Source organism: Typopeltis vanoorti, chromosome 24 (genome assembly GCF_054136105.1).
Source record: "Typopeltis vanoorti isolate ZY-2024b chromosome 24, IOZ_Tvanoo_1.0, whole genome shotgun sequence".
Taxonomy (NCBI): domain Eukaryota; kingdom Metazoa; phylum Arthropoda; class Arachnida; order Uropygi; family Thelyphonidae; genus Typopeltis; species Typopeltis vanoorti.
The window spans coordinates 69365966-69381382 of NC_143572.1; the positions used below are offsets into that span (position 1 = coordinate 69365966).

Here is a 15417-nt window from a genome sequence, read left to right on the forward strand (position 1 = left end):
AGGGTAAAATTTCTACCATTAAAAATTAATTTATTTAATGTAAATTATATGTTTCTTTTATTTCTAGAACTATGCCTTCTTACATTCTTTCAATTCTAACACAAATGTACTATTTCGTCTACAGAACATTTCTCAGAATTATAGCGACATTTTACTTAATTACTTATATTAAATTTAATTCATCTAAATTTAAAAATTTAGTGTTCACTGAATATAATATACTTCTCCAAAGTGAACTTATTTATAGTGTGAATAATTAAGAAATTAACACTTGTAATGATCATGATGAAGAGAATATCTGAAAATGAAAGCCTAAATGCAAGAGCTAAAGAAAATCTTGGTTACTGGGCTAAAGGTAATTTTAAAATCAGTCTCCCATTCACATAAACTAAGAGAGGTATACTGATGATTGCTTCTATATAGCATTGTTGTTTCTTTTTGTCTTATCTTACATGAAGACTAGCAAAAGCATAGTCTGTTCATGACTTATTTTTCACGGTATTAACAACACCACAAACACTTATCAACAAAGATGTTTTATTAACGCTTATATTTCGCTGATGTTCAACTCAGCATCATCAGAGCACAACACACATGTAAAAGCATAGTCTGGTTAGATCAGACGTATTGAAATGATAACAGCATACATATTTCTTATTTTCTATAAGAAAATACTCATATGACTCAAGCCTTATAAAGATCTATGATCCATGCCTTAAACACCAATCTTCTGGACATTCTAGAATGGGGTGAAGATAATTTAGTAAATTTTAATGATACCAAAACAGGATCCTGTTTCCCCGAAGAAAGACTATGCCTCACTATCCCTAATTTTTTTTATAACACTCTTCTCATCAACCAAGATAAGTTTTCTATTATGGAGCTGACTTCTTCATCTAGCCTATCCTAGAATGAATATATCATGTCCATAGTTTCTTCTGTCTCTAAAATGCTTAATTTTCTTTTTTTGTTCCCAACATTATTTCTCTCTTTTGCTCAACTCCTAACACTTTATAAATCCAAAATCTCCCTAAAGTCAAGGATATTGCTCTCCAAATGGGATATACGGTAGTACTCCAAAAAACTCCAGAATGCTAGATTGCATGCAGAAGAAAGGAGAATAATTTACTTAACAGATGACCTTTTCTCAATGATTTCCATCCAATCACTTTCCCACAGATGCTCTGTTTCTGCATTATGCATTTTCTATAGATATTTCCATGGATGCAGCTTGACTGAACTAGCTGCACACACACACACACACACACACACACACACACACACACACACACACACACACACAACTTCACAAGAATCACATCAACAGATTCCTTTCTTATTTGATCACTTGCCCACACACAGAGCACTGCCATTTTATAGAGCTTGAGGCTTCTCGTGTGGGACTGGTATACAAAATAAGAAAAAAAATTATATTATTGTATTTAAATTAAGGGGATATTAAATCCCACATTGTTTTAAAACCGAATAAGAAACTCAAAGATTGGAATCGGAGAGTTTGCTATACTATATTCATGCAGAATATAGTATAGCAAACTATAAAAGTATCAGCGACTACTAGCGTGAGCTAATGCACGTAGTCCAAGTATGTAGTACAAACTCGAGCAACTCGCAGCAAAGGTGGTAAAGTTCTGATCGCTATTCTTGGTATTTTCCATAATGTAAAAACACATTTCCTAGGAAATGTATGCTGTTATTACATCATGGTGGGAGGTCACTACCCAGACCAGTTTCAGCCTTTATTGAGAGAAGCTCCATCAGTGAGTAACTAGACCAAATTAATACCAAAGGGTATAGCGAAAAGAACTTATATACTCTGTTATACGAGTTGTCAAAAAGGTGCATCCATTAAGTTACTTAAATATAAAGAGTCAATAGGCTTCATTTCGGCGATATAAACATTAATTAAATTAAGGGGATATTAAATCCCACATTGTTTTAAAACCGAATAAGAAACTCAAAGATTACAATCAGAGAGTTTCGTGCCGAATATAGTATAGTAAACTATAAAAATATCAGCAACTACTAGCGTGAACTAATACACGTAGTCCAAGTACGTAGTACAAACTCGGCCAACTCGCAGCAAAGGTGACCTCCCACCACAATGTAATAACAGCATACATTTCCTAGGAAATGTGTTTTTACATTATGGAAAATACCAAGAATAGCAATCAGAACTTCACCACCTTTGCTGCGAGTTGCCCAAGTTTATACTACGTACATTAGCTCACGCTAGTAGTCGCCAATACTTTTATAGTTTACTATACTATATTCGGCATGAAACTCTGATTCCAATCTTTGAGTTTCTTATTCGGTTTTAAAACAATGTGGGATTTAATATCCCCTTAATTTAAATAATGTTTATATCACCGAAATGAAGCCTATTGGCTCTTTATATTTAAGTTATATTATTGTTTTAATCCTTCATACTTTCTAATCCTAATGTGCAAACAAAAGTTTGCAGATGAAGATTCTTCACAATTAGGTTACTTGTATATAGGAGCTGTTAACTTGCATTATGGGATACTGAGACAATTTGATGTCTGCCAACAGATTAGGCGACTTGTATACAAGTACGAGGGTGGTCTGAAATGTTCTCGGCCTCGACCATAGATGGCAACACTATTGGCAAGATTTTTTTTATTTTCTAAATTGGTAGATCTGTCATAAGCATCCATAAGAAATTGCAAGTCATTCTATCAAGTAGTTTGTTTTAAACAGCTGTCTAAAGCAAAAGTGTTGTCTGTATCCCTAGAAATGGATAAAACTGAGTATCATGCGGTTATAAAATTCTTTGTAAAAGAAGGGTTAATGCCAAAAGAAATTCATTCAAAGTTCATAAAAGTTTATGGGCACGCTTCTCCTTCATTTTCAACAATTAAGAAAAGGCTGCCGAGTTTAAACGTGGCCGTGCCAGCCTTGAAAATGATCCATATGAAGGACGTCCAAAAAGTGTAACAATACCAGAAATCATTGATCAAGTGCACAATACGGTATTGGATGACTGGCGACTCAAAGTGCGTGAAATTGCTGAAACTATAGACATTTCAAAAGAATGTGTAGGATATATTTTGCGTGAAGAATTGCAAATGAAAAAGCTTTGCGCAAGATGGGTGCTGCGCAGATCAAAAACGAACTACTGAACAGTGCTTGGAGCATTTTTACAAGAACAAAACTGATTTTTTTGCTTCGATTTATTACTGGATGAGACTTGGATTCACCATTACACACCAGAATCCAAACATCAGTCAAAATAGTGGACAGAAGCCAGTTGTTCAGCGCCAAAGAAGCCAAAGTCGGTTCCATCAGGCAGGAAAGATCATAGCATCGGTGTTTTGGGATGTTTTGCTAAAGGCATTTTGTTTATTAATTATCTTGAAAAGGGTCAAACAATAACTGGGAAATATTATACTGATCTTTTAACCAGACTGCAAAGAAATTCGTGAGAAAATACCCGGTTTGCCACAAAAAAAAAAAAAAAAAAAAAAAAAAAAAAAAAAATCATCGTTCATAAGGACAATGCACCTGTCCACAAAGGTGTTTTGGCAATAGGAAAATTAAGGGATCTGCACTATGAATTGTTGGAACATCCACCCTATTCCCCAGATATTTGGTTCCCTCTGTCTTCTATCTCTTCCTAAAACTAAAACTGTTCCTCGCTGGTCAGCGTTTTTCTTCGAATCAAGAGATGATAGCAGCTGTATAGAGGTATTTTGCAGATCTTACTGAGAACCACTACAGGGACCGGATAATGGGACTGGAATAAATGTATTATCTTAAAGGAGATTATGTTGAAAAATAAAAATAATTTTGAAATTATAAATTCATTTGTTCATCATTAGGCCCAAAACTTTCCAGACCTCCCTCATAGCTTGTTATAAAGATTCTTTGTGTGTAAATTTTTTATTTGTTCACACATAGATAAAGGATAAAAACAAGAATAAAATTTTTAATTATAATTTAGTTTCTAACCAAACAAAAAACTAGCTACAGATTCATTGCCTACTCTAACCTACTACGGTATTGCAATTTAATACTTTCCAAAATAATATGAAGGCATCTAAGACCCAAGACTTTATTTCTGATAAGTTTTGTGCTCCATGGATGCTGGTTTGAATCCAGCAAAATATCAGCAAATTTATTAAATTTTGGAGGAGGCCTTCATCCAGCAGTGGACAGGAAATGGCTAAAAAGAAGAAGATTATCCTAATATGGTTTATGAGTTACTATTCTCAAAAATAACGTAAACAACATCCAACTTTCCCAAACATACATGACCATACTTAAAAATAAATAAATGAAATGAAAATCAGCAATAGCAAGACGAAGATAATGAAAATAGGCAGAAGCATTGAGAATATCAAATGCATTGTGAATGGAGAGCCTGAATGGAGAACCTTAGGTGATTTTCAGTGAAGATGGTAAAATAAATATGGAAATAGACAACAGAATTGACAAAGCTGGTATGGTAGGAAGTTAACTGAATAAATTTATATGGAATAAGAGAGGAAGTAGACAAAACATAAATTAGCTGTATACAAGACAGTGTTCAAAATTTTAACTTATGAATCTGAGGGCTGAGTTAGAAATAAAACACCTGACTAAAGACCACAGATATGAGTCCTGAGAAAGATTAGGGGCATGAACAGATGACATCGATGGCAATATAATATTAAAAAACAAGTATATTAGGAAAGAACTTGATATTGTCAGCATCCAGGAATGAGTTAGCAGAGCTAATCTCAGGTGATATGGTCACTTAAACAGAATGGGAGAGGAAAAATTAGCAAAACATATGTTCTCTGCCAGGTTGGCAAGGAAAAGACACCTGAAGGAAGACAGAGGTATAGGTGGATTGATATAGTAAAAAGTGCCTTAGAAAATATAAGATCTGATAATGTTGGCATCTTGACAGGTAATAGACGGATTTGGAGGAAAATTGTAGATAGGCAGTTAGTAATGATGTAAGTTTTTCATGTAGTACTATCATATCCTGTACACCCCACCCCCAAGAGGGTACATGTCAGGAATTTGATGATGATAAATGAATAAAATACTAACAAATAAAAACCATAATATCATCACTTAAGTATTTTAAGTCACCTACACAATATTAATATCTTCCATTGTATAAACTTAATTAGTGCTATGATAGGACAGTAAACCCAGATATATATTTTGCCAATACACATATCCAAATTAAGTCTCAGTGTTCATCAAATTAACTTGCAACTGTAATCTCTATAACCTGACTTGCAGGTTGTAGGGAATACACTAAACTGTCCAACTGCTATGATAAGGCAGTTAATGTCTGTCATTGCATTTTCTATTTAGTTTGTCTGTTTCACTATGGAGAAAAACTACAATAAACTTACTGTTGATGTAAAAGTGAGATGACTAATCCTATTATTAGTATTTAGGGGTTGATGAACTTACTAAAATGATCAAGTTAACAAACACACTGATCGATTTTTCTGATATTTCAAATGAAAAAAAAAAATTAAAAGTACCTGTTCTTTTAGTTTTGCAAGTCGAGCTTCTTCTTCTTGCCTTCTTCTCTCCTCAACTTCAGCTTCCTTTTTCTTTCTCCTACAGTTAACATAGTGTTTTCTTTTGTTCATTTATCAAATTAAAGAAAACTAGTAACTATCAATTGTTATAAGAACAAGAACAAAATGACCTATTGTGTTTTTCTTCTAATAATATTATCTTCAGCTTAAATTAAGAAATTTGCAGGTACAAAACTTGAATATAAAGCCACAGAAAGATTCACATTTAAAAACTTCTTACAAATGCAAGGAATAAGTCTCATGGGGAACTGGACAATGAGACTTATTTGTGCCTATGGTCCCACAGAAGGTTCTACTAAGGTAGAAGCGGAGGAATTTTTTGAGGATTTAGAGAAAGCATCTGACATAATGAAAAAGGAAAAGTTGGTCCTTGTTGGGGATCTAAATAGCAGAGCAGGAAATGATTGTCAGACATACAAAAATATATTGGGAAAATTTGGAGAAAAGAGCAAAGCTAATAATAATGGCAAATATTTGTTGGATTTCTGCTCAGGACATGGACTGGTTATTATTAACACCATGTTCCAACATAAAAATCTGCACAAATTCACATGGAGAGAAGAGGCAAGGAATAAGAAAAGTCTCATTGACTATGTTATTGTTGATAGTGATGTTTTCTCTCTTGTGCAGGAAGAGTGTACAGAGGATTTGAAATTGAAAGTGATCACTATTTAGTATTGAGCAGGATAAAATTGAATTTCATATTGAAAAGAATAACATGTAAGAAAGTTTTAAAGTGAATAAAAGTTGAGCAGCTCTCAGATGTGAACTGTAGACTAAAATACACAAAGATTATTGAAGAAAAAACGAAAAAGTTTGATAACAGAAACCAAACTTTAGAGATTCAGTGGCAAGCCTTAACGAAAACCTTGATTGATTCAGCCAGAGAGGCATGTGGTGAGGTTGTTTGCAAGGATAGAAAAATCAAAACTCCATGTGGACACAGGAAGTTAAAGAGGCAGTGAAGGAAAAGAAGAAAGCATATCAAAAGTTCCTGGCAAATAAGTCAGCTTGTGTTCTTAGAGAATACAGAGAGAAACGTAAGAAAGCTAAACACTGTGTAAAACTAACTAACCAAACTCATGAAAGGACTTTGGCAAGAATATAGAAAATAAATATCAAGAAGGTGGTAAGATAATTTTGAGGTTGTTGAAGCAGCTTAGAAATGGAGGAAAGAGTGCTGTAAAAGGAGTTGGAGATGATAAAGGTGACATGAAAACAGGAGAAAAAGATATCCTTGAAGTATGGAGTAATTACTTTGAAAAATTGCTAAATGAAACAAGCAGTGATAGCACAGTGGTAAAAATCACTCAACAGGCATACAGTCAGGAATACATATCCATACACGAAGTAGAAAAAGCCATCAAAGGCTTAAAATGTAGAAAGCCAGCAGGAGTAGATATATTCGAAACAGAAATGCTGAAGTATGGTGGTATAAAAGTCTTGCAGTGGCTGCACTGCATAGTTCAGAAGGCCTGGACAGAGGGACAAATTCCCAATGATTGGGAATTCCATACAGTTATATATGGAAGTATACTTGAGAAATGGTTGAGAAGAATGGAAGAAAAGCTTGGTGAAGAACAAGCTGGATTCAGGCCAAATAGAGGCTGTCAGGATCAGATCTAAGACAAATAGTGGAGAAATCATGGGAATATAACAAAGATCTCTATTTGAGTTTTGTAGATCTGGAAAAGGCATATGATAAGGTGCCAAGAGAGAGAAGCTATTCAATACGCTACAGTTACATGGTGTCAATGGGGCATTATATCAAGCAATACTTAGTCTGTATTTGAGTTGTAAGTCAGCAGTTAGAATTGAAGGAAGTACAGGACGATGGCTTAATGTTAAATCTGGTGTGAGACAAGGATGTACATTACCCCCTCTGTTATTCATTATCTATATGGATCACATTATGAAGGAAAGTGGTATTAAACATGATATCAAAATTGGAGATGTTAATGTCAGCTGTTTGCTTCATGCGGATGCTGTTATACTTATCAATAAATCCACTACAAGATTCCTTGACTAAATTGGATAACTGTTGTAATAGATATGGTATGAAGGTCAGAAATAAAAAGACAAAGACAATGAAAATGGGCAGAATCGTTGAAAGTGTCAACTGCATTGTGAACGGAGAACCTGTGGAACAATTAAAATATTTCACCTAATTAGGCACAATTTTTAGTGAAGATGGTAAATTAAATATGGAAATAGACAACAGAATCAATAAAGCTGGTATAGTAGGAAGTCAATTGAATAAATTCATATGGAATAAGAGAGAAATTAGTCAGAACACTAAATTAGCTGTACACAAGACAGTGTTCAAACCAGTTTTAACTTATGGATCTGAGAGCTGGGTCAGAAGTCTTGACCAAAGACACAGATATGAGAATCCTGAGAAAGATTAGAGGGGTGAACAGATGGCATCAATGGCAATATCATATTGAAAACAAGGATATTAGGAAAGAACTTGACATTGTCAGCATCCAGGAATGCGTTAGCAGAGCTAATCTCAGGTGGTATGGTCATTTAAACAGAATGGGCGAAGAAAGATTGGCAAAACAAGTGTTCTTTGCCAGGTTGGCAGGAAAACGACCCAGAGGAAGACCAAGATATAGGTGGATTGATACGGTACAAAGTGCCTTAGAGGACAGAAATATAAAATCTGATAATATTGGAGTCTTGACAAGTAACAGACTGATCTGGAGGAAAATTGTAGATAGGAAGTTAGCAACAATGTAAATTTTTCATGTAGTACTATCATATCCTGTACATTCCTTGAGGGTACATGGCTGGAATTTGATGATGATGAAATGATGAGATAATTTATGATAATAAAATCTAAGTTTGTATAAGGTGCTGGTCAATCTATAATATATTAGTACCGAAAGCAGGCAGCTGAGGAAAAGAAGCTTTCAGCTTAATTTTTTAAAACTGTTAACACTAAATTCACCCTGATAACACTTGAACCATCCAAGTGAAAGCAGAGCTGGACAAAAGTTACACCCAATGACTTGGAAAGAACAGAAACAAAGCTTGCCATTTGGAGATGATGATAATTTACTAGCAATTAATTCAAGCTCTACTATAATTAGAGAAGAAATGTGGAGATTTCAGTGACAGCCAGTTATGATAAAGCTGTTTGTTCCACAAGTAATGCCACCATTGTGACAGCTCCACAACCAAAAAAAAGTTTGCTTTTGGGTCTCCATTTATATTTGATTCTTCTCTTCAGGAGCATAAACATGCTACTTGGTAAACTCAGGGCTTAGATATGGGATGAGGATTTAAAGTGGACTGGGAAATTAAGGAATGCATCCATATCTATAGGAAATAGTTCGGCAATATATTCACTGCAAATGTTTCAACTACAGAATGAAGAACGTAACACAGAAATCAAAAAAATTATCCTATCAACATTCTTATAATGCTAGACAACATAAAGATGTGAGGTGTCCAGTGATAAGGAAAAAAAAAAAAAAAAATCGACACACTAGGTTGTAATCTGAACTGTCTAGAGCAGTGCTTCCCAAACTTATGGATGCCAAGGCCCCCTTTGGAAAAATTAAAATATTTCATGGCCTCCTTCAAAAAAAAAAAAAAAAAAATCGTAATATAGACATATTATAATATTTATTGTATTTTTTTCAATACAATTTATATTCAAGATTTTGCATTTGTAATCTTTTTTGTGTTTCTTTCAATACCTTTGAAATGAAACTTATATGAATACGCATATATTTACTAATATTCATTAATCGCTGAGGCAAAATTTGTGAACCAACACCAATGTGTGATTTTTTCCATTAAAATATAAAAAAGCACAAAAAAAAATAATAAAAATTAAATACGTTTCTTTTAAGATTAAAAAAATCTACTTAGTTTTAAAACATTTTAAATTTGTTTTCATTATTTCATGGCCCCCCTCAACAAAACTTACGGTCCCCAAGGGGAAAGTGGCCCACAGATTGGGAAGCGCTGATCTAGAGGACAAGAATCATCATCTACAGTATATTTAAAGGGTCACTTATATGGAAGATATCATGAGTGTTTAGGGAGTAGTTGGCTTATCATGACATTTTAGCAGACAAAAGAAAAAATTAAAGAGTTTGAGCACATGGACCAAACCTTGGAGATTCAGTGGCAAGCCTCGAAGAAAACCCTGATTGATTCAGCCAGAGAGGCATGTGGTGAGGTTGTCTGCAAGGATAGAAAAATCAAAACTCCATGTGGACACAGGAAGTTAAAGAGGCAGTGAAGGAAAAGAAGAAAGCATATCAAAAGTTCTTGGCAAATAAGTCAGCTTGTGTTCTTAGAGAATACAGAGACAAACGTAAGAAAGCTAAACACTGTGTAAAACTAACTAAACAAAACTCATGAAAGGACTTTGGCAATAATATAGAAAATAAATATCAAGAAGGTGGTAAGATAATTTTGAGGTTGTTGAAGCAGCTTAGAAATGGAGGAAAGAGTGAAAAAAAGGGATTAAAGATGATAAAGGTGACATGAAAACTGGAGAAAAAAATATCCTTGAAGTATGGAGTAATTACTTCGAAAAATTGATGAAGTAGAAAAAGCCATCAAAGGCTTGAAATTTGGAAAGGCAGCCGGGGTAGATGATATTCGACCAGAAATGTTCAAGTATAAAAGTATTACAGTGCTGCATTACATAGTTCAGTTAAGAGGGAGAGCGCTAATCGACCGTGAGATGCAGTGATTAATACCCTTGGAGGGTAATGCTGTAGCCAATGAATTTCTAACTGAGGCTTGGCTATTGCTGTTACCCTCCTGCCATGATCAGAGCTTTAATAGCTCAATAACACCTTATCCCTACACTGTCCTCTACAGATAACAGGGAAGATGAAAAGGCATTCTTGCTTTGTCCCTTTAAGCCAGTCCTTATAAGGACTATAAGGACTGCATAATTCAGAAGGCCTGGACAGAGGGAAGAATTCTGGATGATTGAAGTAGAGCTCTCGTAATACCGATATATAAAAAGGGAAATAAAACTGAATGTGAGAATTACAGAGGTATTTCTCTAATGAGTGTTCCTGGTATGAGAAACGGTTGAAAAGGATTGTGGAAGAGAAGCTTGGTGAAGAACTAGCTGGATTCAGGCCTAAATAGAGGCTGTTAGGATCAGATTTTCACTTTACAACAAATACTTGAGAAATCATGGGAATATAACAAAGATCTGTGGATATGGAAAAGGCATATGACAAGGTGCCAAGAGCAAAGCAATTCAGAACAGTACAGTTATATGGTGTCAATGGGTTGACACCATATAACTGTACTGTTCTGAATTGTACTGTACATATAACTGTTGTTGAGTTGTAAGTCAGCGGTTGGAATTAAAGGAAGTATAAGAAGATGGTTTAATGTTAAATCCGTTGTCAGATAAGGATGTACATTATCTGCTCTGTTATTCAGAGGGGAGGATAACGTATGGATCACATTATGAAGGAAAGCGGTATTAAACCTGATATCAAAATTGGAGATGTTAATCTCAGCTCTTTGCTTTATGCAAACGATGTTATACTTCTAAATAAATCTGCTACAAGTCTGCAAGATTCTGACTAAATTGAATAACTGTTGTAATAGATATGGTATGAAGGTTAGCAATAACAAAAGACAAAGAAAATGAAAACAGGCAGAAGCATTGAAAATATCAATCTGCATTATGAATGGAGAACCTTAGGCATGATTTTTAGTGAAGAAAATAAACTAAATATGGAAATAAACAACAGAATTCACAAAAGTGGTATGGTAGGAAGTCAACTGAATAAATTTATATGGAATAAGAGAGAAATTACTCAAAACACTAAATTAGCTGTATATAAGACAGTGTTCAAACCAATTTAAACTGATGGATCTGAAAGCTGGGTCAGAAGTAAAACACTTGACCAAAGACTAGATACTGCAGATAGAAGATTAGGTTCATGAACAGATGGCATCAATGGCAGTATCATATTAAAAACGAGGATATTAGGAAAGAACTGTCAGCATCCAGGAATGTGTTAGCAGAGCTAATTTCAGGTGGTATGGTCACTTAAGCAAAATGGGAGAGGAAAGGTTAGCAAAACAAGTGTTCTCTTCCAAGCTGGCAGGAAAAAGACTCAGAGGAAGACCAAGATACAGGTGGATTGATATGGTAAAAAATGCCTTAGAAGATAATAATATCAGATCTGATCATGTTGGAATCTTGACAGGTAACGGACGGATTTGGAAGAAAATTGTAGATAGGAGTTAGTAATGATGTAAAATTTTCATGTAGTACTATCATATCCTGTATACTCCTTGAGGATACATGGCAGGAATTTGATGATGAGGTACAGTTTTTTTAAGTGAAGTTGGTTGGTTAAATCTGGAAATAGACAACAGAATAAGCAAGCTGGTATGGTGGGTAGCCAGCTGAATAAATTTATATGGAATAAGAGAGAAATTAGCCAAAACACCAAATTAGTAGTATACAAGACAGCGTTTAAACCAGTTTTAAGTTATGGATCTGAGAGTTGGGTTAAATATAAAGCACTTGATCAAAGACTAGAGACCACAGATATGAGGGTTCTGCAAAAAATTAGGGGATTGAACCAGTGGCAGAATCATATTAAAAATTAAGCTATTAGAAAGGAACTTGACATCATTAGCATTCAAGAATGTGTCAACAGAGCTAATCCAATGCAGTATGGTCACTTAAATAGAATGGGTGAAGAAAAGTTAGCAAAACGAGTATTTGATGCTAAGATGCTAGGAAAGAGAACCAGAAGAAGACCAAGGTCTAGGTGGATTGATTCAGTCAGAATGCCTTAGAAGCAATATGTTAGATATGACAATACTGGAGTGCTCACAAGTGATTGGAGGAAAATTGTTAATAAGATATTAATAATAATGTAAACTTAATCATGTAGTGCTTAGTAACCTGAACAGCCCTTGGGAGTACATATCAAGAAATTGATGATGAAAAGAGCAACATACATACATTTTGTATTAAAAAAAGAATTGTGAATTCCACGTACAAAAACGTTATAAACCTATCACACATTGTGTACAGTAGACAGTTCAGGATTACATAATCCAGTTTCCATACTCTAAGAACAAATGTGGATCTTTTTCAAGCCACTTCAGACCTCCAGGAAGCAAGTTGGTGATCTCACAATGGCAATAAAACATGTACGATTTAAAGGCCTTCAAACACCATGTCACAGTGAGATTCAAATTCAGAGCCTGTTGGATCAGTATGCTATCTACTTGGACAACCAGGCTATATTACAAGAATTTATAATTTTTTTTACAATTACATACATATTCTATAACTTGAACAAACTGTTAACTTCACTGAATATGTCTAGAGATCCTGCTCATTATTCTTAGGCTATTCAATTTTATATAAAGCCAAGTAACTTGGCTTCATATAAACTCAATATATAAACTTACTTAATCCTACGTGCAAAGTATCTCTATCAAAGTATTCTGTTCCACAGGATGGAATAATTGAAATACTTGAAAGAAGAGCTACAAAAGAAAGCAGACAAGTGGAACACTCTGACACAGAACTATAGGTTACATAATAACAACAAGAAGCATAAATATATAGTTTTAAATCAGAGAAAATGTACAAGAATGTTAGACTTAATGGACAAATATTGAAGAGCAATAAAGACAAAGTATTTGGGAAGTATACCTTCTAGTAATGCATATTTAAATCAAAGTGGATTTCAGTAGGCTAAAGCTTTTTTTAACAGTAAGTATTTTGCTTTGGGACAGTGAGGTCCCACTGAAATGTAAGCTTTTGATTAGCACAGGTTATTTTTTGTCCATTTTGTCTTATACAGATATTAACATATATTAACAAACAGAGATAAAATAGAATACATGGAAATGAAAGCTTTGAGGGGAGGGGTAGAAAAGACAGAACAAGATGTGAGACATTAGGACTGTTTTGATACTAAAAAGTGTTAAGGAAACACTTATGAACTCTTACTTGAAGTGGTTTGGATATGTAATGAGAATAAATATAGACAGAATACCAAGAAAAACATGAAAAAAAAACTGAGGGGGGAAAAGACCATGGGAAAAGAAGAGACCATATAAACTAGAAACTTCAAAAGAACAGTGTTCATGAAGAAAGAAGGGGAGAGCTCTTAACTGCTCGACCTGATAGTTTCTGTTGAAGCAAATGATTAAAAAAAAAAGAAGAAAGAATGATCATAAACTTCCAGGTATCTTAAGTTTTATTGTGAAATTGTTTTATCATGAATTTGCTATTTGTGTGTCATTTCATTATAGTGACATTTACTATGTTGTTCCATTGTGTTTGTTTAAGCCAATACAGAAATATAATTTGGTCAGCAAAGTCTCAATTGCCAGACCATCCTTGTTCTTTCATTATCCAGCAGGACACATCACATGAAGGTGGGAATTGAACATGTGTCAGAAACCCTAATCAGCTCTCTGCATTCCTTAAAGGTTATGCGAAGATCTCCCAGTTATCCCTTCCCTTTTTAGCATTCAAGATTGCATGAGAAGAGCTAATATAAGGCTATAGTCACTTAGAATGGGAGAAGAAAGGTTAGAAAAACAGATGTTTTATGCCAAGATGGCAGGAAAAAGACACAGAGGAAGACAGAAATGTAAGATTTGACAATACTGGAGTGCTGCGTAGTAGACTAATTTGGAGAAAATTGCTGGCGAGATCATTAATAATGTAAACTGAACAATATGGAACTGTCATACTATTCTCTACACCCTTTGAGAGGACATATCAAATGATAATGACGTTGTTTATTATAGTGTGTATCTACTATATATAACTAAAAATATTAGCGTTTGAGATTAGAACTCATTTTTCTTTTAACTATCTGTACACCTTAACAAAGATGTGTTTGTGGCTTACTGGGATGTTAGTAAGTTTTAAAATAGGTATACCGTGAATAGACATATCGATACAAAATTAATAACGGAAAAAACTCACGTACAAAGATTATTTAATAGTATAATTTTCACCTGTGTGTCACAGGCATCTTCAGTACATATTAAGCTCAAATTAAACAATAACTGACAATTCCAAAAAGCAGCACCTAAGTAGCTGGTGTAAGATAACTAAAAAGGTCAATAAATTTCCTAAAAAAATAAAAAAAAAATACAATAAAAAGTTAGGAAAGATTAGCTGATTTGTAAAGTACTATCTCCCATAAAGGGGACAGACGTAAGCCCTCGGATCTGTTTAAGCTAGGAGAATGAAGCAGAGTTTCACATGTTTCTTTATAAAGGCGTTCCATGAGGAACCGACTTTTGTGAAGAACTCTTGTCTTTCTCCAATGAACTCTAAGTCTAGGGAAGATGGCATGTTCTGCAAGTCCAGACTTTTCAGGTTTAAAGTATTCAATATAAGATTGGTGTTCTTCTAGCCGAATAGAGGCGGATCTTCCAGTTTGTCCGAAATAAGATAATCCACAAGAGCACGGAATCTGGTAGACACCTGGATGATTAAGATGTGGAAGCTTGTCCTTAGGAGAAGTGAGAAAGGTGGAGATTTTTCTAAACGGTCAAAAGGCAACAAAAATATTCAGTGGTTTTAAAAGATTTGCTATACGTTCACTGATGCCTTGTACATAAGGGATAGAAATGCATGTTATTTCTTCTGTGTTTGAAGAGGAAGACATATTAAAACTACTCAAAGTTCTTTTAATGAAGCAATTCTTATAACCATTAGAAAGAAAGGAAGAAGTTATATATTGTAGTTCTTTCTGTAAAAGATCGTCTGAAGAACAAAAGGAGTGGGCCCGATGAACCAGTGTTTTAATAGTTCCTGCTGGGAATGTTATCGACT

At 34.4% G+C, this 15417-nt stretch overlaps 1 protein-coding gene across 2 annotated transcripts in view; it reads right to left on the reverse strand.

Moving 5' to 3' along the window:
* The window catches only part of LOC150093389 (uncharacterized), a 176315-nt gene that overhangs the window by 54099 nt on the left and 106799 nt on the right, over positions 1-15417 (reverse strand). For both annotated transcript variants that reach the window (XM_090413565.1, XM_090413566.1), the window contains exon 12: positions 5529-5607. In XM_090413565.1, coding sequence (XP_090269691.1) covers positions 5529-5607 — 79 coding nt within the window. The remainder of the gene's footprint in view (positions 1-5528; positions 5608-15417) is intronic.